This window comes from Balaenoptera musculus, chromosome X (genome assembly GCF_009873245.2).
Source record: "Balaenoptera musculus isolate JJ_BM4_2016_0621 chromosome X, mBalMus1.pri.v3, whole genome shotgun sequence".
Taxonomy (NCBI): Eukaryota; Metazoa; Chordata; class Mammalia; order Artiodactyla; family Balaenopteridae; genus Balaenoptera; species Balaenoptera musculus.
In genome coordinates, this window is record NC_045806.1 from 84,843,291 (window position 1) to 84,871,230 (window position 27,940).

Genomic DNA, 27,940 nt, shown 5'->3' on the forward strand with positions numbered 1-27,940 from the left:
CAAACTTAACATTACTTGCTCCTTTAGCTCTGCCACTTTATCAACTAGTTAGCTTCATGAAGTGACTTCTTGCTTTTTTCTTGTTCTCCCAGACAACAACTCTGCCAGGATGATCAAAGTTGCTCAGTTCTGAATAATAATAAATAATAGCTACATTAAAGTACTTACAGTGTGCCAAGCACTTTACATGCAACCTCATTTTTCAACCCTGTGAGGTAGGCATTACCATCTATGCTTTTTATAAAGAAACTGAGGATCAGAGGTTAAGTGACTTCCCTAATGTCACGCAGGTACTGGCCGAGTCAAGATTTGAACCCAGTTCTGCCTAACTCTAAAACTTCGGCTCTTTCCACTCTATGATGGCATCTCTAGAATGAAATGTTCCCGTCATTCTGGCCCCACCTTCTAGAGAAACATTACTTCCTATCTTTAAACACTTTAGGAGGAAGTTTAGTATAGTATTTCGGTCCATGAGCTCTGGAGTCAAACTGCCTGGGCTCAAATCCTATTCCTAACCTTGAATAATTTCTCCGAGCTTCAGCTTCTCCATCTGTAAAATGAATATGATAATAGCTCCTCTCACACAGAATTGTTAATTTTTAAAAAGATGATCCAATGTAAAATACTTAGTACACTGTGTGGCAAGCAGTATGCATACCCTCAATAAAGCATAGCTATTATTATTATATTGCAGATACATCTCAAAATTCTGTTGGCCCTTTTGCTCATCTGGAGTTCCTGGTCAGTACCTCTGAATCCTGGTTTGCCATATCCTAATTATCCCTTCTATGTATTTCTGTGTAGCATAATTATATTGTATAGGCTTTGCCTTTTTGAGGGATTTTTCCAAGACAGCTTTAGATATACAACTTTTAATTCATAGATTAAACAGCTAATTGCTCAATTGCTGCTCACTTGTTAAGGTGTTAAGAATGTAATGATTTAATTGTCAAATAGCTTTAGCATTTCTTATATAAGTGCTAAAAATAGTAATTCAATTCTTTTATTGCAGGATTCATCTTTTTTGCCCTGTGTATTGTGATCAGTTCCACTTACTTGTCTTCATAGTGGGACCTCGGGATGACCAGAGTAACCTAGGGTGTATAGTCTCATCTGCTCTTCTGTTGGTTCACTTTCTGTGTCAGGTATCAAGTTTGGACGTTGCCTTGAGCAGCTGTTTTAGGGAAGCCAATCACAAAACCAGCCCTGGGCTGGATACTCTTGATTTGCCTTGTGATCTGTGTAAGCATTCAGATAAACTATCTGAACAGGGCCTTGGATATTTTCAGTACTTATGCAGTCATTCCCATGTAGTATTTCCTTTTCCCTACTGCTGTCATGACCTGCTCTGCCATTCTTTTCAAGAAATGGCAGCATATGGCCCTCAACAATTTTAGTGGCACCTCCTGTGGTTTCCTTTCCATAGCTCTTGGCCATTTTTCCTCTATAGCTTTTGAGATATCCCTTTTGGTCCATACCTACTGTCATTTAACTTAAGATCAATAAATGTAAACAATACCCTTACTCCTCCATGGAGTGAAAATGAAGGTTACCAGACTTTTCTCTATCAACCTCTTTTGAGTCCAGAAGATGCCAACAACAAAAAAATGAGGCTGAGAGGGAGCATGAGGAGTCTTACAAGAAGCCCTATTGGGAGGACTCTGGGCTAAAATCTCCCTAGGCCAAAATTTTGCACTAAGGTACTGATACAAGGAAAAATTGGTTTAAAAAGGACCATCAATTGTTTTCCATGTAAAGGCTATTTTACATGGGGTTTATTGACTTATGTTTTTTAATTCACACTCCTCTTGGAGATTTGTTAGCATAAATAAATATCAAGTTCTTGCTTGATTTCCTTGTATCCGTTATCCCTAATGTTCATTCATGGGCGGGGGCCTTAGGGATAGTCTGGTTCCAGTTTTCACAGTATGCTTGCATAAACCCTAGAGGTCCTGAGACAGTGCCTTAGGAACCAGGGGGAGGTGGTGCATAGGGATGGGGAGGCGGTGCATAGGGATGGGCAGGAGAGAAGAGCAAGCAGGCCTCCAGACACCTCCACCACCAGAGCAGCTTTGTATTTATATTTTATATCTTAGGCTTCTTTTCATTTCAGGAAGAGTCTGCTAATCCAATCCTTTTGTTTTATATTGAGTCTTGAATTTTCTACCCTGAATATTTGAAATGAGGACTTTGAATGTCATTAGGGCTGACAGTACCCTTTCTATCAAGGTTCTGAAAATAAATTTCTTAGGCTGACAAGACAAACAAGAGCTCAAATTGTTGCTCTGGTACGTAATCTCCAAGAGGATGCAGGCAAATGGTCTACCTTTTCGTTCCCCTTGTCCTGTGTCTAGTAGCATCGAAAATATACTTGGTGCTCAAGCGTATTGCATGAATCTGACAGACCCTCTTTCTCATTATGTATGTTAGCTAAGCAAGCAATAATACTTTGTAAAACAGACATATCAGTTTGTGTCTAAAGGTAATGAGAATACTTTAACAGGTAATGAAGAATAAGAAATAATGATACAGTAAAAAAATATAATAAGTAATATATAATAAAAAGGAAGAAGTAAGAATATGGAAAAGACTAAAGGATCCTTCCTTTATGACTTGAGGTGTTACATGAACACTTAAATTTTATAGGGGAGGAAAATCAACACGGGCATATAGATACAAGGTATACACCAGATACCCATCCTAAAAGCCTGATTTCTCCTGGACTTCAAATGCCATTATTCCTACTACTCTGCTGCTGCTACTACTACTTCTTTACCATGTACATGTTATCCAAACAGCAGCCAGGCACTGTTAAAACTTAAGTTATATCACGTCATATCACATCACTGTCTGCTAAAAACCCTCAAATGGCTCCCCATCTTGCTTGGTAAAAGCCAAGTCCTCACAATGGCCTATAACGCCCTACATGATCAGCACATCCCCACCCGCCGTCCCCCCATCTGTCTCTGACCATATTTCTTACTATTCTCCTACTCATTTTACTCCAGCCACACTGACCTTCGACTTCTCTTCTACACTGGTGTCACAGCATGCAGTCCCACCTTAGGGCCTTTGGACTTGGCGTCACCCCTACCTGAAACGTTCTTCTTTCAGATACCAACATGGCTTGGTCACTTAGTTCTTTCGGGTCTCTGCTGAAATGCCACCTCCCCAAAGAGACCTTCTCCAATCGTCTTTAGCTAAAATAACAATGCCCCACAAACATACCCTGACACCCTTACTCTGCTGCTTCTCCTCGGCACTCATTATATTGACATATGGATGTGTTTGTTGCCTGTCTCCCCATACTAAAACAGAAGCTCCACACAGGCAGGGACTGTTTCTGTGTACTGCTGAAATCCTGGCATCAAAAACAGTGTCCAGGGGCTTCCCTGGTGGTGCAGTGGTTGAGAATCTGCCTGCCAATGCAGGGGACGCGGGTTCGAGCCCTGGTCTGGGAAGATCCCACATGCCGCGGAGCAACTAGGCCCGTGAGCCACAATTACTGAGCCTGCGCATCTGGAGCCTGTGCTCCGCAACAAGAGAGGCCGCGATGGTGAGAGGCCCGCGCACCGCGATGAAGAGTGGCCCCCGCTTGCCACAACTAGAGAAAGCCCTCACACAGAAACGAAGACCCAACACAGCCATAAATAAATAAATAAACAAATACTTTAAAAAAAAAAAAAAACAGTGTCCGGCATAGTAGGTACTTAAATGCTTGGTGAATTGCGTTTTCATCAGGAGTTTAAAAAATTTCCTTGTAGTGCCTATATGGTGGGAAGTTAAACAGGGACTTGAGGCTTCTAGAAATGTGTACTTCTCAACTTTCATGGATTTGCACTAGAGGCTCCCAACAAGTAGTTCCACTTTAGGTCTATACTCCAGTCCACTAGGATTTGAAGTAAGAGGAGGGGAATCCAGTCACTATAATCTCTTCTACTACACTCAGGGAACTAACCATCAGCACTGAATTCCTTCCCTCTCCATCTCATCTCTAGGTTCTTTTTTCTAACAAAAAGGTCAGGGGTCCCTGGAATACTGTGCCATAATTTGCACAGAACAGGTACTCAGGCTGACTACATTTCAGCCTTGGAACCAGCCCACACCAAATCTCTCCTGGGTGTAGGTGATAACCAGAATAGAAAGCCTTCTCAATCAGACTTGAATCTTGTAGAAGCTTTTATTTCAGTGATTAAAAGAACGCAGTAAATGGAAACTATGCTGGTTTACATTAGGCATGCACCTCTACCTGAAACTGCTGTTAGTTTTTGACTGGCCTAAATCTTTATAACTTATTTTTTCATTTAGGCACATCTTTAAATTTTTTTGGACCCTGACATACAGGGTAAGTTAACTTCTTCCTTGTGGCAGTTTAGTATGAGAATTATGTTCGCTGGCTAGATTCCTTTAACTAAAGGCCTCTAGACTCTCAGGCTACCTGTACTAGCTCAAGACTGTACTTTATATATAGATATTTAAGTGAATCACAGTATAAGGGAGGGAGATAATCTAGAAAGGTGAAATGTACTGTATGAATACTCCATACATTTTTTTTCCAGCACTGATAATCAAACACTAGATAAGGAGGCCTACAGTCAAGTACCAAATTACTCTTTCCCCCACTGCTGCCCTTTCTGAGAGACACAAAGATGTATATCGATCTCTCCAGAAATCTGAAAGGAATCCACACAAATAACAGATTATCACCTATGTGGTCCCACTGTCAAATTATAGAGCAGCTCCACTATTAAAATTATAGGAAGCAGTTAATGGGACTATGAGGAAAGCATCGTCCCACATACAGTAACATACATCTAGCAGAGTTTTCCATTCATCTGTCAATTGTTTCCCCAAGATTAGCATTAAAAAACACAACCCCAAACACATTTGACCCTCAAACCACCCACACACACAAAAATTGGTCTTTGTTCATTCTCAGATGACAGGATGTCCCAAGAGTGACAAAGGTGGGAGCCGATCCCCCCACAGCCTTTTCTTCAACCATCCCATCAACTGCTCTTCATTTCTTGAACTACCTTCCTTTTCCAGAGAGGTAATACTCAGGTCAGTCAGAAAGGCTTTCTGAGAAGACTGGCTTGGATTTCTGGGTCTGTTCCAGTCGATTCAAGATGAATTGGCTTGTATCAATGAAGCGCTCAACGCAGTTCACAAAACAGGCCTCAGCCCGACTGTCCAACTTTGGCCCAGGCTTGTCCATGCACTTTTCCTGCTCAGGACAAGATACAGAATCACAAAGGGAACTTGGAAAAAAAAGGAAGGGGAGCTTCTTGTTGCTTAGAGGAAAAACTTCACCTAAAAACAGTATCTGATATGTTAATAATAGTTCACATTTGGCAGCTTACTTTGTGGCAATTTTCTACAGGCTTACATTAAATTCTCACAACAACCCTACGGAATAGATACTATTATTAATCTTCATTTTACAAAGACGGAAGTTGTGGCACAGAGATACTTTGTCCTAAGTCATGGGGCCAGAAAATGGTGGAGCTGAGATATTACAAAGCAAGATAGGTAGCAAAATACAAGGGAAGTTAACCCTTCGCTGAATTTGATTCGAACTCTACAATGCTGCTTGCATTAAATGCCTTTAAGACACACTAAAACCTACCAAAGGAAAAAAAGAATATCTATGACTGGAGATTCTGTAATGTCTACGTAAGCCAGAGGCTCTTGAATCCTCTCTCAAGACAAATGGAAAATTGTATGAATTTTCCTAAAGGGCCCAGAGCTTTCAGATTCTTAAAGGAGTCCTTAACCACACCACCTGCTGGTCCAAATGTAATGAATCAGATTTTAAAAAAGAATCAAAGCACTCTGGTTCAAGGAAGACAGGAGTTGAGTAAGCATTTTTTTAAGGGTCAGAGTCCAGCAATACCATAAGTTTATGGTTCAAATGAATTTCGTTCATTATTCTCTGTTGTGTACACAAGCATCAGACTCTCCACATCCAAGGAAAATTATCCTTGGCCTCTGAATTCTGTGAATTTTGTATGTCAAGGTAGGGCAGTTATGCTGTCTTTGGCTGCCAGAGAACACTTTGATCCCAAGCTGCAAATAAATGCCTTCTACCCTTTTGCCAAAGTCCCCTCACAGGGCATACTCAATTCCTCAACCTTCAGACCTGAAACGGCTTAGTATTACACAACAATCCAACAAGAAGGCAAAAAAGTGTGTATGTTGGTAGAGATTACCCCACATTTATAGTTAGTGGGCTAGAGCCACTCACTTCTCACGAGGGACGCTTAGAGCAACTGAGTAATCAAGGCAAACTCTGAAGAGTGCAGGGACAGGAGATTCACTGATTCTCTGGGACTCAGGGTGCCAAAAATGAAATCCCAGTACTGGGGGCTCTCCTCAGTCTTGGTGACCAGCACTGGCAGCTTCAAACTTAGGTGCCTAAAGTGCTGGTTGGGACAATGGCATAAGTCTTCTACGATCTCCAATCCTCTGCACTAACAAAGCCGAGGTCCGGCGTGACAGCCCTCTGAGAAGCGGAGTCACTCTTTTTCCCTTCCGGCTCGACCTGAGGAACCTAAGGAAACCAAGGGGTGCTGCTGGGTCCTCTCCCTTCCCCGAATCCCAGGCGTCGTGGCGAGTTGCGCGAGGCAAGGGCAGGAAAGTAGGTACAGTGGCCAGGTCCCAGCCCCAGGCTCCTCACCCAACAAAGTTCCGTCATCTGGTGCACCAGCTGCTGGAAGCGCTGCTTCTGAGTCTCTACCTCGATGAAATGCTGCAGCTGCGGGTCGACCGAGCCCAAACCCGCTGCGGAGGAAGACGAGGAAGACTCCATCCCAGCGCGGCCACGCGTGCCGAGACAAACTCCGCACCAACTCGCCGACCTTCACGTGTCTCCGCGGCGGAACCGGAACCACAATCCACTGCCTCCGGGACTGCCCGGGGAGCGCACTGCGCCGGCGCACGGCCCTACGCGCGGGCCCGCCCCCCGCTCTGGGCGTTCCTCCCAGCCGCCCGCGCGCCTCGCACTTGCCCGCGCGCGGCCCCGCGGCGGCGCCGCACCTGCGCCCTGAGGTTTCAGGACTCGTCGCCCAGCGCCGTGGCGCTGTTGAGACCTTACTTCAAAAAGACAAGAAAGAAAGAAGGTAAAAAAAGGAAGTTACTTCAGACCATGTGGCCCATTCCTGGCCGGCCCAATAGCCCCGCCCCTGCCGGCTTCCAAATTGACCCGCGCTTTCCCCACTGCCAAGCTAGTGCTCGGTCCGGACTGCTGGGCCCGTCACTTAGCTGTCCTGGGCCCCTAGCTCTAGTTCTTTAATGGAGTTTACCCCGCCTGAGGTAGGGAAAAGAGGATCTGGCAGTATTTGTCTCCAACTGTCAGATTCATTCCAATAGCATCTAATGCCTACTGCGTGTCAGGCAGTGTGCTTTGGTTTGTGATCACTGTCTCTGATTCAGAAGCAGAATTTTCCAAGAGCCAGAGGGGTTAAATGCGGAGAATCCTGTGGAGTTCTCCAAGTAGGAATATGACAAACCAGTGCCACACAGCAGTTTTATAGGGCGCTTCAGAGAGGCTGCATGATTAATCGAAATAGCAAGAAACTTTCATGCTTTCCAGTAATTTTATTTTATCAAAACACCCTCCCCTCCCATTTTTATGACACCATTTTATTCCTGCCAAATTCTGCCTCCCTCCCCGCAAGCTCTATTGCCTACCCAAAGAGCAGTTGGACCCATTGTGAGGCTATTTACATTCCCTCCCTCCCCAAAAAAGTTTCCATCCCAATTTCAGTCTGTTTTAATACTCTTGGGAAATTTCCTCTCTGGGGGAAAATACCAGGTACAATAATTCCTTGGCCTTTGCTCAGAAGGTACTATCCAAGGGAAGAGATAGAAAGGCATTCCTAGATGTGGAGAGGGGCCTTTGTGTATTCAGCAAGAGCACAAAGGCTCCAGGGCCAGTAAGCCTGGGATTTCCTCAAAGAAAGTGAAATTGGGGCTTGTGGAGTAGAGGAGTAGAACCAAGAAGCTTATTGGTGAGCTCAGGATTCTTCATCCATGACATCTAGAATGTTGCTCAGAAGAATTTTGAAGGTGGGACGTTCATCTGCTTTCTAAAACCAAAGAAAAAATAGTGTTATAGTGGACTAGAGTCCAAAATTCAAGGGAAACACAGTGAGTAAACAGCAAATGTTTATGAAGTTTATGCTATGTGCCCAGTAGCATACCCTGTGGATTACCAAAAGAAAAAAAGGGGTGGGGGGAGAAATAGAAGTGCTCCATAAAGTCCTTGTGCGCTTTAAATCTTTAGTAACTCGGCTTATTAATGTGGTGAGGACACTGTGAAAATTCCACTGACAAACACTGATTAAAACTAAGGGCAAAATTCATTACATAATTGTGCACCAATGCATTCTTATTTTGGAACCTCAAGTGGCTACCAAAGAAGTTTAAGTGGTTGACAGAGCTGAAATCCTATAAGCTGTGATAATTTTTAGTTTGGTTTCAAACACTTGTTTCTACCATCCTGTAGCCAAAGTTAACAAAGGAATTAACATTTCAAGACCATGGGCTGCATCACTGGGTAGGGATCCTAAGCATCTGGGACCTCTTATTACCACCGTCTGGCCTCCAGACTAAGGCCCTTTGTGATAGCCATTGGTCCATAAGTCCCTGCGGTATTTAGTGATTCAGGGCATATTCATGCAAGAAAGGTCTCAATCCATCAGAACTAAAAAGTCATCAATTTCTTGTTCCTTTGAATCAGTGATTCTCAAACCTAGCTGAGTATCAGAATTTCCTGGGAAGTTTAAAAAGACGTACCCGAGTCCCACTCTAGACATACCTAATCAGATAAGGCCCAGTCATTTGCAGTTTTAAGAGTTTCCCAGGGATTCTGATGTGAATCCAGTTTCATGACTACTGCTTTAAACAGGCTGTGGAGAAAGTGCCTGTCTGAAATACTTAACTAGCAGAGTGAGCATGTCCTAGTTGGGAGGGAGCATAGTCAATCACCCTTAATCCTGCTTGGCATGGGAGAGAGAAGGGAAATGGCTCCTAGGGGTTCTCCCTTTCTCCACACTTTCTTTGTGACCTCAGTGATTTGTTGAAGGGAAAGGAGCCGTGTTCTGATCCAAATGCCCACTTTTCACCCCACAGAGATGGCTCCAGGTTCACATATATGCTTGTTGGACACTGTCTCTTTCCCTGTTTCTAGTGGGGCAGAACTAAGAGCTGAGCACTCATTTCCTACTAGACATTTAGGTTGCCAAATTAAGGTTGCCAGGGATCTACTGAAAGTGGAGAAGGCACCCCTGGAAGAACCCAAGGTGAGAGCAGCAAAGCATTTTAATAGTGGGACAGGCTCTTTATTTTCAAAATACCATATCTACCCACATATCCCGTAATGCACTGCATTTAAAAAAAAAAAAACCATGAGCACTACCTATTTTAGTTTCCTTTCAGGCCTTAGGGTTTTAAAAGAAATCTCATTTAGGACCACAGCCAGAAAAGGTGTGCAGTTAGTAAAGTAGAAGAAAGGGCCAATGACTCCCAAAGGAATGAACACAGATTTTAATGACTTTTCTTTTTTAATGTCCGTACGCTTGTCTGAGTGCCTTTGGCTGCCTGCTTATGCTAGGTGACATGGCCCCACAACACCTCTCTCCCTAAAGCCGAGTTGGTATTGGGGTCTGCTAATGATACTCTAGTGAGAATTGGAACGGGCCTGGAAAAACTTCTGGCCGTGAAAGGATTGGGATGTAGGCCAGGATCCAAGAATGTGCACAGCTATCTGTCTGTGCCCAGCTGCTATGTGGCCCGGGAGAGTGGGGCCGGGGTGCTTGGCCAGCTAAATGGGAAAGCAGGTTCAAGGAAATAATTTGAGGTCCCAATAAAATACTTACCTCATGCCAGCAGCTATACATGATGGTATATACCCTCTCTGAAGCGAGATGAGGCCGGTAGAGACGTAGGCCTTGGGCAATGTGTTCAGCTGTTTCACTGTTAGTAAATCTTTCATATGGCATCTTCCCCAGAGAGTAAATTTCCCACATCAGCACCCCTAGGAAATGAAAAAAAATGTGTTGTTTCTGGATAGTAGGGATCCTAGTCTCCCTAAATCAACCTCAAACATTACATTCATCTGGTTCTCCCCTCTGTGCTTTTTTTCATTTTGTTCAGACTTCTGCTATAGTACTGAGTACACTGGAGCGTAATCAGGGTTGCCCTTGACTATTAGTCCTTTAGGAGAGAGACAGCATCTTATTTGTCTTTATAGTTATAGGGTCTGGCAGAGTCCCTGGTACATAATCAGTATTCAGAAGCTGTGGCATACTGAATGAATTGTGTGTTTCCCTCAATATATTCTAAGTTCTAAGAAGGCAGGGATCGTGTCTAGTTTACTGTTTTTAATCCCCAGAAACCTCTGTGGTGCCTGACTCCCTAAGAATTAGATGAATGAAAGCAAGAACAAATAACAGTGTCTCTGTGCAGGTTGCAGAGTGTGAATTTCCCCCACTGCGTTCCTTTTCCTTTGAGCTGTATAATCCATGTGATCTTATTCACTCACCAAAAGCCCAAATGTCAGATTTGCTGCTGAACTTGCTATACATAAGAACTTCTGGTGGAGACCACCGGACTGGAAATTTGGAGCCTACTGAGCTTGTGTATTCATCATCCAGAACATACCTGCAAAGGATTCAGGACTTGTTACTGTTAGAATTTGGAGAGCTTGATATTTGCTTAAATTTTCTTGGCACAGCCACAAGAGTTGCACAAATATACGCCTACAGGCCAACCAGTGTCTTTTACAAATGTTATTTCTAACAGATTCCTGTTTTCATATCCGATTTAGCTTTCCTGGTTGACAATATGGTTACAGCAAGGATGAAGTGAAATAAGATCTAATAGGTACTCCCTTCCTCTTCTCTAGCCTTCTTTCCTTTCTCTTTTCGCGTCCTTCCCTTCCTTCTATTCTGCAGTTGTCAGTGGGAATTAGACTGCTTAGGAAAGAATGAGACATGGAGTAAAGTCAACAGGATTAACAGATCAACATAAAGTATTGGAGAAATTAGCTTTTAAAAAAAGAGCAAAGGAGAAAGGAGAAGAGAGGGATATAACAATAAAACGAGGTGAAAAGTGACTTAAACCATTCAGAGAAAGAAAAGGTATAGAAAGATGGTGGAAAAGACTAGAATTAGGGGGAAAAGGGAGAGGATTAAAAATTACAGTGTCACCTCATGTTTGTACTGTGCCATTTTTACTTTGAGAGGGAAAGATGAAAAAGGCACACTCACCTGGACAGGCCGAAGTCAGATACTTTAACAACTCCTTGATTGTTTACCAAACAGTTTCGAGCCGCCTGTAGTGCAACACATACCAGTGAGACTCTGTCCCTGGCACACAGGTTAAAGGCACAAAACTTCTGCCCACCAGGGGAGTGAGGCCAGGGAAGCCTCATCTTCACATAGAGACACCTTCCCACCTAACAGGAGTCAGTTGATGCCACTGAGAAATTTTGATGCACTTCCACCACATATAGAGCAACCCCCGTAGTCGTAAGTAAAGCACTGAGGACTTGCAGAATGACTTCACTCATATTGGCAATTCCACGACAACCCTTCCTGCATTGAAATGCCGAGAGAATTAAGGGAGAGCAGAAGGCAAGTGTGTTTTGTTTTCTGCTTTTCTACCAGTGGGACTAGGGCGATTTGAGCCTTGGCCTGGCTGAAATAAACAGGGGCCCAAACTCGGATGCCTCCAGAGGCCAGGCAGGTGAAGTGACAGAGTGAAGTGGGTGGGTGGAGGTGTCAGGAAAGTGTCTGGTCTAAAGAAGGCCAGCCACTTTCCTGTAATCAGCTAGACCATATTGTAACACCAGGCCCACATTTTCCTAGGTGTCAGCTCCAGCCAACTGTTAGCATGGCCTATGAGAATGTGGGCCTGGTGTTACAAGATGGTCTAGATTTTCAAGAGAAGCTGGAAATTCAGTTCTTTAATGTGAAATGTTTTTAAGTGTTTGCTAACTAATATATAACATTTAAAAAAAAGAACCCAAATGCTCCAACAGACCCCCAGTTTGTGACTCTGATATAACCAAAATGATGGTTCTGTGCTAAGAGCAGTCCCATCAGGAAGCAGGGCTTCCCTTCTGCCACTGAAGGACCCCACCATTTCCTTGTCATGGTAGGGGGCTGGGAGTGAGTGCTCTAGCTCCCACCATGGCAGAACTTGTGGTGTTGAGGCTGGAGATCTTTGACTGGCTGACCACTGGGGCAGAGGCTCACCAAACTTATAGTGTTTTCTAGATAAAACTGAAATGATGGCTCCTGCCACCCTCCTCAGCCATGTATTATAGGTCTTCCTTTGCTACTTCCACCCCCTCAGCCCTCAGACCCAGGCCAATCCTTCTGAGGTCCTACCAGGTCTCGGTGGAGGAACTGCTTTGACTCCAGGTATTCCATGGCTTCACAGACATCCTTGCACATCTCCAGCAGCTGCTGAGTCTGGAAGCGGTGGCGCATCTCCCTCAGGTAGTTCAGGAGGCAGCCATTGGCCATGTACTCAGTGATGATGAAGATGGGGCGCTGTTTAGTGCAGACGCCGTACAACTGCACCAGTTTCTCATGGGACAGATTCCTACAGGAAAGGCAGTGAACCAGTCCTCCCTTTCTGGCTCTGAATACTATTCAGAAAGGAGCTGAGGAGGAAAGGAGTTGGCCTGGGAGTAGAGTGTCAGATGAGGGACCAAAATAACAAGTTGACGCTCCTCCTTCCTACCCTAAACTCCAAAGTGCCTAATATATGAGGGTGAGCCAGGATTTGGAGTCCATCAGTAGAACAGGAAACAAGCCCAGGGCTGAATGAACACTAAGGCTACATCAGAATGTCTTCCTTTTGAAAGTCTCATTTTCTACATTTACCCCCAAATGCTGCTGAGATGGTACACGCCCTTGATCAATACTACTCTCCACCAATATCTAAGAGAAATGACTACCTTAGCAGTTACTCCCGCTAATCAAAGTTTGAGCTCAGGCCGTGGTCCCAAATCTCTCTTACTATAAATCACCTTAAACCCCAGTGGGAACCATCCTGGTAATTCCTAGACTGGATGGAGAGTTGAGTTTGGACTGTAACTCACATCATGACTTTGGCTTCTTCAATGAACTCATCCTCAGACATGGAGCCTTCTTTTATCATCTTGACGGCCACGTCATACTGGCCCCTCCATTTCCCATACTTCACTACTCCAAATTGTCCAGTCCCCAGCTCCTTCAAGAAGGTCAGGTCCTTTGGATCGATTTCCCATGATCCTATAACAACAAAGCCTTGATGTGATTATTTGGGAGTCATGTATGTATAATTTCTACAATAGATAAGAATCCCTGCTGGGGGTAGAAATAGACAAGCAGTAAAAGGGAAATTCTCAGGGGTACTAATCCATCTTTGCTCAGGTAAATCTCAGGGACAGGGGATTACTGATTGGAGGAGTCTGGGAATTTAGGTACAAGTCAGGCATAGAGCAAGAAGATAAACTAGACATCCTCTTGAAATCCCTTTATGATTTTTTTCCCCACAATTAAAAAAAAAATCCCTTTATGAATCTATGTTTTTGCAGTCCCAGTAGGAGCCACCAGAGGGAGAAAAATCATTAGATAACTTTGGTTTGGCTCCTTCTTAACCTTCCTTGGCAGCAGCTGGGATAGAACAGTGTGCTGCAAGGATGACTGAGAGGCAAGGTCTGGTTGGGTCTGCCAGACGTAGTCCTTCCAACTGGCCAGTCCACCCTACCCTAGAGAAATAATCAGTTACCATAGCCCAGGCCTGCAGTGGAAGGCGCATTCTTGTTTTGTTGAGACACTGGATATTTGAGCCTAGATATGAGTCCTGAAACATACAAAGAGAGTCATGCTGCTGGTGCGGAGCAGGGGTGAGATGCCTCACACACCCTCACTTAAAGCCTCACGCTTCCAGTGGTCATCTTTCTAGTACATTTTGAATCCCAGAAGATCTCCATGAACCCGAATTTTTCTGGAAGTTTCTCCTCTTACAGATGTTTTTCAGGGACAAGAAAGAGAGAATGCTAACTGAAATATACATCCCAGCTAAATATATCCCCACCTCCCAGCCTAGCCTTAACTCACATCCTACTTCTGCTTTTGATACTGAAAAGTGTAATTGGGACCACATAAAATGACAGCCTTGATACTGCCTTGCCTGGACATGGTGGATAGCAGCAAGCCTTCTTGATGAAGTTTTTCCCATGTATTCGTGCTCTCACCCATCTCCCAGTTTTTAGAATGTCTACACTGCTTAGAAACTCTCTTCTGATGTTTTTGAGCCTGTATGTCCTTTGGGGGCAAGGACTTCAACTAATAGTTTTCGTGTGTTCTCTAGTAACAAGAAAATTGCTGAGTATACACCAGGAACACAATGAATATTGCTGATTGATTAATTACCAGTCTCCTTTATGTCTTTCCTTAGCACTGAGCATCAATCACCAAATAAGAAGTCAGTCCCTACTGGGCATAAGGTCTGCCTTTGACCACCTCTTCACTTGACCTCGACCCAGCATCACAGGGGTTTATTTTCACAGCTAATTCCCACTACCTTGTGAGGCTTATTCTTCCCCTAACCACCTTGTCCCAAATTGCTTCTCCTGGTACTTGTCACACGCTTCTTCTCTGGTTCCCCTGGTACTTACCTGCAGAGTTATGCTGATGGTAGTTAATGAGCTCAGGGATGGTGCTGAAAAGGTGCTTCTCAGCCAGGTAATACTGGCTCTGAGGTGTGGAACACACAACATAATGGCGTATCACCCCTTGAGGTTCCCTGAAGAAGTGGACGCTGAGTCAGCAACTTGGGAACAAGGGTCCAAAGGACCCAAGAAGTGAAGTGAGATGAGTTTTGAGTTTAAGTGACAGAGGATGTGAGAGGAGCACTTCATTAAGGAACTGTTGGTTGGGCACCCCTGTCCTTTGTCCCCAGGGCCTTGAAACAGTAACACTTACCCTGTAGATTTGGCAAACACAGACACAGTATATTTTCCAGCTTTGCTGGAGTCTCTAACAATGAAGCCTCCTTCTTTCCCCTGAAACGATGAAAAAGCAGCTGACCGTCAGGAGGAAGTGGTGCTCACACCTGGATCCCACCTGCCCAAACCCGAGAGAAAATATTATAGGAGCCTTGATTTCACTGCCAAGTTCCATGTTTGAGCTGCAGCCTCATTGCTTTTGACAGTGAAAAGTATAATTGGGACCCCATAAAATGACAGCGTTGACACTGCTTTGCCTGGAGATGGCGGACAGCAGCAAGCCCGCAATTCAGGATCCTTGCTTGCTGTGCAAGGAGAATGCCATTTGCTTGTGGTCACATACTTACCTCTTGCTTTAGCAGTTGCTCAGCTTGACTCCGAGTCATGTGTTTGGAATACCACCTGTAAAGGGAGAGTGCTTGTGTGGCTCCCAGGCCATGGTGTAAGTAGCTCAGAGATTAGAGTGCTATCTGTGGCTCCTCCATGCCAGTGAGTCAGTCAATTCACTCAACCTCTGTTTACTGAGTGTCTTATCACGTGCATAGCATACTACATCCCTTTCCCAAAGCTTGCTTGGCACTGAAGAATCATGGAAATGGAGAGTAGAGGGCAAAGGCAGGTGGCAGAAGGTTGCAGGGAAGGGATCAGGGACAGGGCCTTCAAGGACAACCCACTTCCATGATTAGGGAGAAAGCACATCCACAGAAGTTTGCCATTTTCACCTTTTCAAATGTTTCCTATCAGGTTGTCGTAGTGTGGTTCTTCTGGATTTGGGGGAAGGAGGGGGTGTGGTGACCTCTCCAGCTTTCATCAACAGGGTGTTTGGGATGAGGGTAAGACAGAGGCACTAACTTGAGTGGCATCATTTGACCCAGTTGACACTGATTTTAATAGGTATCTTGAAATCAAAATTTTGTTGAAAGTATAAAAAAAGTTTATACTATAGTTAGTTCCTCTGGGAAGATTGTGCGCTAGGAACATAAGCATACTCACTCATACATTTCTATGGAGTCCTCTGCTTCGGTTACATAGTTACTAGGGATGTAGCCTTCCTGCCTGTAGAGGAGACAACGTGATCGATCATCCAGCACTTCCCATCCTGGGTGATAGACAGATTTGGATGCCCTGTATCCTTGGGCTCATAACCAATCTCGAATGGAGGTATATAAAATGCCCCTCCTTCAAAGAGAATCATGTTGCCAATGCATGGCTAGGCCAGTGAAGTGTGTAGCTTCTGCACATGCGGCATTGATTACATGTGCTCGACAACATGTGGGCCAGACTGTACAGGCTCAGAGAGGTGGCCACGTGTAGAGCTGCCCTCTGAGAAGTACTTGGAGGGAGAGCATATTCCTTTTGGTGTGGGAAGAACAATTTCTGATCAGGATACTGAGTAGAGGAATTATGCTGCAGGACTTTGTGTGTGTATAGAGTAGGTGGGCACAAGGCTCAGGAAGGGCAGGCGTGGACTCACCCATTTTTATCCTGGGCTCGCCACCAGGGTAAGTTGCTCTCCTCCAGGATAAAATACTCGTTGCCCTTCCGCAGCTGTAGATCATTTGCATTCATTGGCATGTAGTCATAAAGGGCTACAACTTTTTTCAGCTCACTTGTCGAGACAGGTGCTGCTGTTGGCTCAGGGGGCAGTGGCTTTTTTAAGATCTGTGTTGTTAAGAGGAAAAAGTAGGGGTGGGGTTGGCTAGATGTTGGCTAGATATGAAGCACTCTCCTGTTCTTCCCCAGCTCTCTGGCTTACTGGAGACACTGTTCTAACCCAAATCAGGCAAAATAAAAGGTTTATTCAGCATTCATTCAACAACCAGTTTTAAGCACCCATGCAGGGGCTCTCAGCCTGGAATGCACATCAGAACCATCTAGCAGGCGGTTAACAATCCTGACACCTAAGCAGTTTCAAAGACCAATTATGTCAAAATCTCTGAGGGCTGGACCCAGGTATCAGTATTTTTAAACTTCCTGGACAAAAACCATGTACAGCCGTAATCGGGAAAGCTTCTTGGCACTACTAAGAAGCCAAGAAGTACATGGACTTCTACTAAGTACATGGACCTACTAAGTGGCTCTGAATCTTCTTTTCTTAGTTTGTAAAATGAGTATAATAATTCCTGCCTTGCTTACTTACAATATATGAGAAAGGGCTTTCTAGACCTCAAAAAGTAACCCCCAAAATCAAGTTTTAAAGTAATATAATAGTGATAAAATCAAGATATTGGGTATATGGATATTCACTGTTAAAAATTTTCAACTTTATGTTTGAAAATATTTTTCATTTAAAAAAATCAAGCTTTGTTTTGTTTTAAACAGGTGATTGGATTAAATGGTTGCCAAGAGCTTCCTACTAGCCCTCTATCTCTCCACTGAAGAGGAAGTCCTAATTAGAAGGACAAAGCCCCTGTCTCAGCAAGAATACCAATTTACACTGCCAAATCCCAGGGAGAATTCTAAGACTTTGGTCTGTTTTCAGGGTGTGATTGTAAGTTTCAATTTAAACAGTAGCAGCACCCAATTTCCCTGTATACCTGGTCCTCCTCAGGCGTGGGAGGAAGAGGCTTTTTCGTCTTTCGGTGCGAACTCCCAGGTTTTAAGCCTGCAAAGTGAGAAACCAGTGACGATAGATACAGAGTGCATCTTCAGAAAGGGCCCAGGGACAGGTTTGGTCAGGAAATTTACTCTTGTACTCATTGACTTTACATAAGTTAGGAAAAGTCTGGAATGATACAGCCCAATGCTAGGTCGCCCAGCTGGAAGAGCAGAGCACCAGCTGAATTTTGGCCCCCACTGATCCCCTCTCCCACCCTCCTTTGTGCACTGGCCAAAATGTACAAACCTGGGTTTGATAGAGCCCTGAGAAAGTGATGGATAGTCAAAGGAGGGAGAAATTATATTGATCACATCTCTTACTTCCATTCCTGTTCTCCAAAATTTGGCAGCCCATAGCATTTTTGGCTGTCTGAGAGCAGCAGAGATACTGCCCATCGATCCAGAAGCAAGGGTGGTATTTCTGTACCAGATCACTGTTGTACCGGATTACTGTAACAGGAGAGAAGAGAGAGAGAAAGAGGTCACATCTGACATGTGGGAGAAGCCACCATAGGCATGTTTTCCTCCTTGAGTTTAGTAGTGAGCTTCAAACAACTGCCCCTTCCTCAGCCACCCTGAAGGGAAGCAGACACAGGACCAGTTGGCTCACATGCTTGGCCCCAGAGAGTTCCTGTGCAGTTCTCTTCAGTGGTCTGTTATGATGACTATCTCCTAACCGGTGACCAAAGTGATAAGAATATCTGATTCTCCAGAGCCCCAGAACAAAAATATGTTGTCTATGTTTTTCCAGTAGCCATTACAATCTTCCTGTAAGGCAGGTGTTGACTGTGGTGGTCTTTTCCAGATAAGGGAAACAACGTGACAAGCCAGACTCTCACTCCGTCTCTCAGTATACCAATGTCCCAGCTCCTGGAGTGATCTTTTAGAGATATTTGTCTTTGTGAGAACTTCTGCCTCACGCTTTCTGTGTTCATAAAACAGTCAACAGAGCAGAGCTCAGGATCAAATGAAGGTGATTCTGCCTCTAGAATAAACATAGTTCAGTCTTCCTAGGGCCACTGAGGTAGATTGAGCTCATTTTGGGAGACAAACACAGCAGTTCCATTTCCCTCACAGGGTTGTGAGGCCCCAAAGATCTCTCAGGATGAGAGATTTGCAGATAAGAGGAATTAGTTTTACAGTTTTTAATACTGTGGCACTGCAAGAATCTTAACCGGAAGTCAATTAGACAAGTCATCCTGGGATCATGTTGCCAGATAACAGAAAAGCAAAGACAAATGAAATAATTGACAATAGCTAGCACTGGGGCAAAGACCTAGGCTGGTCTAAGAATATGCATATTTGAGGACATACACATTTCAGCATTGATGCTAAAAAGAAGCTCTGCATAACTTTTTTTTAAAGATTAAAAACAAGAACAAAATAAAACCTTCCTGTGTAGAGACCAACTTAAGTCCTTAAGAGCTTGCTAGTCACACTCCACTCACTTAAGACCTTGGGGGAGGCCTAGAAGCTACTGGTGGCCAGATGCATTTTATAGGCAAATGAACAAAAAGTGCCATCTTTTTTTTAAAGTGCTATCTTGATGCTTTTCTAAACATGGATTTGAAGGCTTCTAACCAGTCTACCCTGCCCACCCTCACCCCTCGCTTTTTCAGCATACCACTTCACCATTGCACCAAATGCAGGGTGGTGGGAGCTGTTCAGATGGGGTGCAGGCTATAGGGGGCTACGTCGTCTGTAGAGAACTTTAAAATAATAAAACCAAGCAAAAGTCTGTCTGACTTTTATTATTACCAGGCACTGGCAGTTCTGAACAATGTTCCAGGTACTCCTCCCGGCCAGGACTGATTGCTCCCACCCTCTGCCCTTCCCCCGCATGCCACTACCATCACCCAGGGATTTGAAGATTCTTAGGTGCAGGCTTGGGCACCAGTAGACATTTCAAAAATTCTTAATCAACAACTAGCTGCTCTGATAAATTAAGCTATGCTAATATGCTAATGAGAGGCTATAGGGCTTCCTGCCCTCCTACCTCCAGCACACTCATTATGAACCCACCCTACATTCCCAAATAATTCAGAGGTCCCTCGAAGATGGCACTCCTTCTTTTGTTGGTTAACGCAGCGCTGGTATTTCCAGCTACTTAGGAGAGAATTGCAAAATCAGAGTGTTACAAACTGAATGTTTGTGTCCCCCCAAATTCATATAATGAAGCCCCCCCAGTGCAATGATATTAGGAGGTGGGGCCTTAGGGAGGTAATTAGGTCATGAGAGTGGAGCCCTCATGATGGGATTAGTGCCCTTAGAAGAAGAGACTGGAGAGAAATTCTTTCTCTGCCATGTGAGAACACAGTGAGAAAGTGACCGGTCTGCAAGCCAGGTAGAGAGTTCTCACCAGGAACTAAACTGGCCAACACCTTGATCTTGGACTCCCCAGCTTCCAGAACTGTGAGAAATAAATGTTTGTTGTTTAAGTCACCTGGTCTATGATGTTTTGTTATGGTAGCCCAAGCTGACTATGACAGCGTCCTAGTGGGAGGACTAGGAGAAAACTGCTTACTTCACCAATGCATGGGGCCAGCCCTATCTGGGAAGCACTAATGGTTAATGCACATTCCAAGTACTTGATGGGTTGATCTCTCATATTCATTTTTTTCAGGATAATGGCTAAAATTCTGTTTGGGGAATGAATGAATGATTACTCCCCATATATGTCATTGGAGTTTCACGAATGCCACTCTTTCATTCATTTTGGTGAGGTCAGGTCATTTGCTTATTTTTGAAGCTGCAGTTAGGATAGGCTCTATTGAGCTTGACCAAATGAAGAGTCTAGGGTGAATGTAGACAAATATCTGTGGTGCTGTAACATTAAAGTGCCCACTGCCATGTTCAACGAAGTGGAAGGAGAGAGCCCAGGGCTAAGTCCTCAGGAATATAAACTTTGCATGGAAAGTACCACTGAAAAAAGATGGCAGCTCAATATGAGGTACCTGAGGCCCTACTTTTTAAATTGAAGTATAACTTACATATAATAAAATGTACAATCTAAGATATCCAGCTAACCACATTTGTGTACAACCATTTAACCACCTCAGATCCAGCACCTCAAAGGCTCCCTCATGCCTCTTCACAGCCAATACCACTACAGAGGTAGCCAGTATACCATGAGGTCCCCTTTTCATGTTAGTGATTACCAATTGGTTCATTTTACCTCAGAGTGGGATAACTTATCACTAGAGTGGGCACTCAATAAATATTTGTTGGGCTAACCTACAACTGGTTTCTCCCTCAGCTAGTATGTCCCACCTTCCCCTATTTCCAAACTAAATCCTAGCTGTCCATCAATGTGGATCCCAAGTTGGTGGTAGTTGTTTACTCTTGGAGAAAAATCAATTAACACACCTATTTGTTGGTCCCTTTCTCTGTGCAAGGCAATTTATGAGACACTGTGGAGAGAACCAAAGAAGTACAAATATATATGCCCTCTGGAGCTCTGTGTGTACTTCTCTGCCTTGGAGGTAGCATCTTGGTTTAGAGCACAGACTCTAGAGCCTGAGTTCAAAGCCTGACCCTGCCACTTACTAACTGAGTGCCTTTGGGCCAGTTATTTAACCTCTCTATACCTCTGTTTTCTCATCTCTAAAATGGGGATGGTGAAAATAACTGCCTCATATGGTTGATATGAAGAAGAAATGAGTTAATATATGTAAAGAATTTAGAGAAGATCCTGGATCATAATAAGCATTACTGAAGTGCTCATTTTGTACCCCCAGGGCTAAAGCCGACCTCTTACTTCAAAACATGTCAAGAACTGAACTGTGTGGTGCAAGATAGGACCTATTTGTAATCTTCACATGGCCTTACTCTAAAATATCTTGCAGCCAACTACAGGTGCAATTTCTGGGCTTGAGAACCAAGCAGCACAAAAATATGCAATGAGCTTAGGCTTTGGAGTCAAACAGACCTAGGGGTGTAGTAAGAACCCAGGCTCCACCACTCACTAGCTATGTGCCCTTGAGCAACTTACTTAACCTCTTTGAGCTTCAGTTCCCTCATCTGTAAATAGGGGAGTAATACATACTTAATAAGCTTATTGTAAGGATTAAATGTGCTAGTCCTGTTTGAAGCACTTGGCACAGAGCCTGGTACAGAGTTAGTGCTCATTAAGTGTTAGTTGATGTTTTTAGCCCAAGGTTGCTGTGAGAATTAAATGAGATAATAAATACAAGGTGTCTAGCTTGGTGTCTGGCACATAGAAAGAACTAAGTAAATGACACTTCTCTTTCTTTCTCCTCTCCTCTTTCAGCTTGAAAGATTTGATGATTTTTATGTTAGCCAGACTTACATTCAAGGGAGTGAACAAAGCTGGTGTAGTCAGCCACTGCATATCAGAGTCTAAGTGTTTATTAAGACAAAGGGCTGTCACGCAATAACCCAACCATGCCGTTATCAGTCTGCCATCCTTCCTGTTTCTCTAGGCAGCCTTTCCTGATGTCAACTCAACCAGTTAATCTCTCAGTCACTTGACATGTGGCTATATATACACACAAATATGTGTGCATGCATCCTGTGCTGTAAGCATTTACAGTCAAGTTTATCTGAGCACACTGTATGGTCTATGTGAAATACTGAACTATATTCAAGTTGAGGTCCTCACAAAGCAAGGAACATGAAATAGTTCCTTGGAAAATATTTATCCACAATGAAAAGATGTACAGTGCTTTCTTGTACAGTGCTTTACAGTTTTCCATGTGCTTTCACATACATTACCTCATTTGATCCTTAGGACAACCCTGGAGGTAGGTACTGTAGGCATCATTATTATTCCTCTTTCAGAAGAAAAACCTGAGCCTCAACGAAGCTTGTTGGCCTACTTGCCAGAGGTCACCCAGCTTATTAGTGGTAGAAGAGGACTTGGAACCAGGTTCTTTACTCTGACCCCAAGCACTCTCATAATCATGTATTTAATTTTTTTGGAACTAGATATTTCATACCTAGGGTTCAAAATATTGAAATAACCATTGAACGCCACACCATACCACCCTTGTAATTGGTGTAAAGAACAAGACCTTTTTTATAAATAGGGAAATGGAAGGGCCTACAATTACAAAATTGCATTAGAGAGACAGTGGTAGAACAGAGTTGAAACTCTTAGTCTATCATGTGATCTTTTATTCATATGATGGAATATTAAACTCAATTGTATCACTAATATGGAAGAAAATGCAATATTTCTCCCCCCATTCTCTCTCTCTCCTCCCTTCTCTCTCTCCCTCCTTCCCTTCTCCCTCTCTTTCTTCTTTCTTTCACCTCCCTTCTTCCATCCATTCTTTTTTCCTCTCTCCCTTTCTTCTTCTCTCCTTCCCTCCCTGTTCCCTTTTTCTTTCCTTCTTTCTTTCCTTTTTCTTTCTTTCTTTCTTTCTTTCTCTTTTCTTTCTCTCTCCTTTCTCTTTTTCTCCCTCTCTCCCAACTTTTCTCTTTCCTTCCTCCCTTCCTTCCTTTCCTTCTTTCTTTGGAAACTAGTTTATTTTCCAAATAATTCTCACCATTTTTGAGCTGGTGAATCCATCGCTTCCTCAGTTCTTCAGTTGGGGAGAAGACATAGAGAGGCCCTTCATCATATACAACCTGGGGCAATGGACACACAGACTTCAGCAGTTAGGAGTCAGAAAAAAAAAAGACCTTGAAGGAACTAATCTTAAGCTACAACTTTGTATAATGATACTGGAAAACAAAAAAAAGGCAGGGTCTTCAGTGAGCCATGGAGCTGGGGTCATGTGAACCATCTGAAGAATTCCTGAACAATTCATATCCAGGGATGTAGGACTTAGAAACTCTTTGCTTTGTGAATACTCCTGGGTCCTCTTGACTTGTATTTCAATTTGTGTGTAAACTTAGTTCATAATCTTCAGCCCTTGGTGGAGTCAAGATTTTTGTTTATCCAATGAAGGATGTTTTATGATCTTATTAAACCTTGAGTTTGTATAGAAGATAATTGAAGTAATGATTTATGTAACAAATCTTGATTAGTATAAGTGGATTATACACTTCATCAATATGGAGCAAATTTTTAACTCTTGGCTGATTTTCCCCCCACTGCCTAGTGGCCTCCCCTTGCCAATATTAGCCAAAATAAACCACGTTTGGAACTACATACCTACTTCAAAAAGAGTGAAGTATATATTAAGCATTGTCATCAAATCAGTCAGTAGTTTTTGAACACCACACATGTACAGGGCATTGTGCTAGGTGTTATGGAGATGTACAAAACATGTAAGATGTGGTTCCAACCCTCACAGACTTGATAGACATCACAGTGGATTCTAAAGTCAAATGTAAGTTAATTTTGAATTATCTGCTATTTACCAGTATCCACTAGCCCAGTCAAACATCAACTTATTGAAAGACAATGGTAGTGAAAACTGTGTCTAAAACACCCCTCCTTCACAGGTTTTGTAAACTTTGTTACAGTCAGGGACATGAACAAGATCCTTTTACATTTTTCTTTTTGCTTGTTAGTCTTGCTGTGCTCATAAATCCATGACAGAAAGCCCCCTCCCCTGAGACTTTCCACTTCCTTTTCTGGCTTTCACTGTTGCAGAGGCTGCTATATTCATGACATGTGGCCTCAGGGTTCTCAGGACATCATAAGCAAACCAAATCAGAGATTGAATCTGAAGCTCTTGAATCTGAAGCTCTTGCTCTCTTTTATGGCTTACATTGCATCTACCAAACAGACGTCTATGTGGCTCTTCAGTTATTCCAGACTAGAATTAAGTTTATACGTAAGTCTAATAAGCCTTCCCTACACCGAACTTCCTAATACTACTCCTTCCCTCCCCTCTTCTGTCTTTTCAACCCACATGACCACCATTAGACAGATAGGCAGAACCAGAAGGAAGTGAAATGCTCACTTAACAAACAGAGCATCTTTCTCAATGCCATTACCATAGACAAGACACACCATAATAGAGTTAGTGCCATTATGGATTCTCTTTGAGGTGTAGAGACTAAAAGAAACTATGTTTGATTAGAAAAATAGAAAAGCAAACACTCACAGCCCATGCCATCCCTAACGATTATATTACAGGTCCCTTTGTGAGCTAGTGAGAGAAAATACCTTACCTGGAAGGGGTAAGGGAACCTTTCAATAATTGAAATCTGCTCCATTTCACTGCACTCTTCTCCCCTTCTCTGCAGTGACAGAAGAAATCATAGTTATTGGTTGATGCATTGCTCTTTTCTGGATTTCCCTAGGTACTGGGAGTCTTTTGCAGTGGTTCCAGAAGGCTCTCCTGCATGGACAATGCTAATCCTTAGTGATTGCTTCCTATATCCCAGTAGGGAAACATATCCATAGGATCCAGCACATACTCATTCAAAAAAAAATCTGAGGTATCTCAAACTATTGAGGAAAGGGAGGTTAATCAATAAATGATGCTGGGACAAACACTTAACCACTAATATTGTCAGAGGTGGGGGGCGGGTGGTTAAGGTAGCTATTTCACACCATACACCAACGTAAATTCTGGATGGATTCAAGAGCTTTATATAAAAAAATGAAACTATGACTAACAGAAAAAAACATAACTGACTATTTACATAATTTTGTGAGAGGCAAGGCCTTTCTAATATAATGCTAAAAGTTAGAACCATTAAGAGAAAAATGAGCTAATTTGATGACATAGACTTTAAAACCCACTATGGTTAAAAAAAAACAAGTATAAACAAAATTCAAAGATAAATGAAAAACTGGAAAATATTTTCAACATATAGTTAAAGTTAACATATCTAGATCTCTTAAAAAGTACTAGGAATAAGGTAAACATTTCAATAGAAAAACTGGCCAAAAAAATTAACAGGAATTCACAAATGGAAAAATATAAATGAGCTGTAGACGTATAATTGTCCAACCTTATGAGTAACAAAAAAATTGCAAAATAAGTCAGCAATGAAGTATCACTTTTCTTGGCTTTCAAATTAACAAATATTTAAAATATATGGCGTTGGAAAGAATGTAGAGGAATAGATACTGCCACACAGAGCTTGTAGGTGTATATGATATTCAAATTCTACTTCTACAAAATTAAATAGAATAAAACTATAAAAATAACCAAAGCATACAGATTTCATAAAGAACAAAATATTACTCCTAGGAAGTTATTATAAAGAAAAGAATAACAAAAGTACATAAAGATGTATGCAAGAATGTTCCTTTCAACATGATTTATGGTATCAAATAAATTGGAAACAACTTAAATGTCTAGTAATAGGAGATTGGTTAAACAAATTACAATATATCCATGATAGGGTATACTATACAGTCATTAAAATCATTTTATTAAAGAGTATCTATTGTTATGGGGAAAAGTTTATATTGTTAAATTGAAAATGTAGGTGGCAAAGTAAGATGTGTAGTATAATATGATTCTATGTTTTAAATGTATAACATATATATTAGTGTGAGTGTATGTGTTGTTAATGGAGAAAAACATCTGTAAGTCCATACACGAACATGTTAATAGTTGTTTTAGCTGAATAATGAGACTATGCATGATTTTATCTTCTTTTTTGTGCTTTTTTTGTATCTTGCAAAGTTTCTATAATAAATACGCATTACTCTTGACATCAGGAAAAAAATGATATTTAAAACAATCAACTAGGAAATCAGTAGACGTTATGTCCTCGAGAGGCTCTGGGAAATGAGAGAAGAAACAGTGAGCTACTAAAGAATCTCATGACTCAGAGCCCTAGAGTTCTGGCTTTCAGACTAACTCAAGCTTGTAAATCTGATCCTGGTGACCGAGGGAGTAAAACCAATCATCTCTGATCAGTTTGAAAACTTGATGTGATATCATCTTAAGATTGGCGTTACAAGTTTTCCAGATTAAGTGAGTTGTTCTGCATCTGGGGAAAAGACGCTGAGACTCAGCATAACCAATATGTGGCAGAGTGAGTGAAGAACATATAAGGGAGCTTTATGTGTCCCACACTGCACAGCATCACAGGTTTATTTACAGAGAATTGAAGTGTTCCAAGTTTCTTAACTGCAACCCTCCTGCCCACCCCCCCACCCCATGCCCAGTTCTAACCATGGCCTCTTCTCACCGGAATCTGTCTTTCAGGGGGAGGATTTTTCTCAGGAACCACTGTTTCAACACAGGTGATCTTCTCAACATCTATTGAACCCTTCTTACTGCCTCTTCTCTGAGAAAGAGAATGAGGAAGAAAATGGAGAAAGATTAAGAGCAATTAAGCAACCAGATGATTAGATTTTGCTATCTCATCATTCAACACAGTGAGGTGACACCCACACTCTATATCAGGACCTGTCATTTTGAAAAAACGAACAAACAAACAAAACCCAAACAACTTCCAGATCTATTAACCTAACCTTTTTTGACTACCAGATGGAGGGCAAACACTATAGAAGAGTGGATGACTTTGTGTGCCTTTAACATAAAAAATAAGGAAGCAATTTCCAAGTCTTGGATTTCATTCTCAACAATCATTTAATGAGTGCTCACCAACTGCAAGAATCCATGGTGAGATTTTCCCCATAGCTTCTTAGCACCTTTGAATTTTTGCTCCAGTATGTCTGTAGCTAGTTCTGGGCTAGGAAACATTTTGCTGAGTTTGAAATGTACTTGGGTCCCTTCCACCTACCCCCTCCAACCAAAAAGGATCTACCTCCCCGCAAGGCAGATCTAAGGCCAAGTCCTTAAAACTCAGGTTTCACAGCAGAGAAACTCACCCCACGTTCAAAGTCATACTCATAGTAGGAAAGCTTTTGCACGGTCAAGAGAAAGAGGCGCTTCTTGAAGTTTAAAGGTGATGTTTTCTTTTTCTGCTGGGATCGCTTCAGAAAGATGCTCTCCAATATCACTGCAGCCATAGCTTCTTCTTTCTGGAGCTCACTGGGTGCTGTTGATAATGAAAGTTCTTGAGGACCCAACACATTGAACCTCATCCCTCCTGGTTCCCCCTCAGCCTAGCCACCTAGTTTCAAATGGAACAGAAACGTTCGAAGCTAACCAAGAACCTTCTTACTTTGACGTCCTCCTTCCATAGCCCCCATTTCTGTCAGTTTTCAGGTATAATGGATGCACATCGAAGTGGGGTGATTGATTATACATCACGAGTTCATATAAACTGGGTTCTTGTATAAGGCAATGGAATGCTCTGGATATCAAGTGACATGTACCCATGTGCTTGGTAATGTCTAGAGGCAGATCTACACTAACCACCCTTTTATGATACGTGCAGAATCTGTGAACAGTAAAAGTCTCTGTGCAGCTGTTGACCCTTATATCCCCAGAAGGGATAATGCAGGTGCCAGAACTCCACTGAGGCAGATATTGGACTTTC

At 42.7% G+C, this 27,940-nt stretch overlaps 2 protein-coding genes across 3 annotated transcripts in view; both read right to left on the minus strand.

Annotated features, from left to right (window-relative positions):
• Positions 1-4,161: 4,161 nt before the first annotated feature.
• Positions 4,162-6,924, minus strand: TIMM8A (translocase of inner mitochondrial membrane 8A). Its single transcript, XM_036841120.1, has 2 exons — positions 6,680-6,924; positions 4,162-5,227 (listed from the first exon to the last, which is right to left on the minus strand). The coding sequence occupies exons 1-2, from the start codon at positions 6,809-6,811 to the stop codon at positions 5,066-5,068; spliced, it is 294 nt and encodes a 97-aa protein (XP_036697015.1). The 5' UTR covers positions 6,812-6,924; the 3' UTR covers positions 4,162-5,065.
• Positions 6,925-7,584: 660 nt separating this feature from the next.
• The window catches only part of BTK (Bruton tyrosine kinase), a 28,444-nt gene continuing 8,088 nt past the window's right edge, over positions 7,585-27,940 (minus strand). For both annotated transcript variants that reach the window (XM_036839874.1, XM_036839875.1), the window contains exons 2-19: positions 27,327-27,496; positions 26,681-26,779; positions 24,698-24,766; positions 23,119-23,200; positions 17,930-18,058; positions 17,548-17,615; positions 16,485-16,672; positions 16,004-16,066; positions 15,358-15,412; positions 14,988-15,067; positions 14,681-14,808; positions 13,789-13,863; positions 13,118-13,289; positions 12,399-12,615; positions 11,274-11,338; positions 10,547-10,665; positions 9,882-10,039; positions 7,585-8,090 (exon numbers count right to left, since the gene is read on the minus strand). In XM_036839874.1, coding sequence (XP_036695769.1) covers positions 8,019-8,090; positions 9,882-10,039; positions 10,547-10,665; positions 11,274-11,338; positions 12,399-12,615; positions 13,118-13,289; positions 13,789-13,863; positions 14,681-14,808; positions 14,988-15,067; positions 15,358-15,412; positions 16,004-16,066; positions 16,485-16,672; positions 17,548-17,615; positions 17,930-18,058; positions 23,119-23,200; positions 24,698-24,766; positions 26,681-26,779; positions 27,327-27,467 — 1,980 coding nt within the window. In that variant the 5' untranslated portion in view covers positions 27,468-27,496 and the 3' untranslated portion in view covers positions 7,585-8,018. The remainder of the gene's footprint in view (positions 8,091-9,881; positions 10,040-10,546; positions 10,666-11,273; positions 11,339-12,398; positions 12,616-13,117; positions 13,290-13,788; positions 13,864-14,680; positions 14,809-14,987; positions 15,068-15,357; positions 15,413-16,003; positions 16,067-16,484; positions 16,673-17,547; positions 17,616-17,929; positions 18,059-23,118; positions 23,201-24,697; positions 24,767-26,680; positions 26,780-27,326; positions 27,497-27,940) is intronic.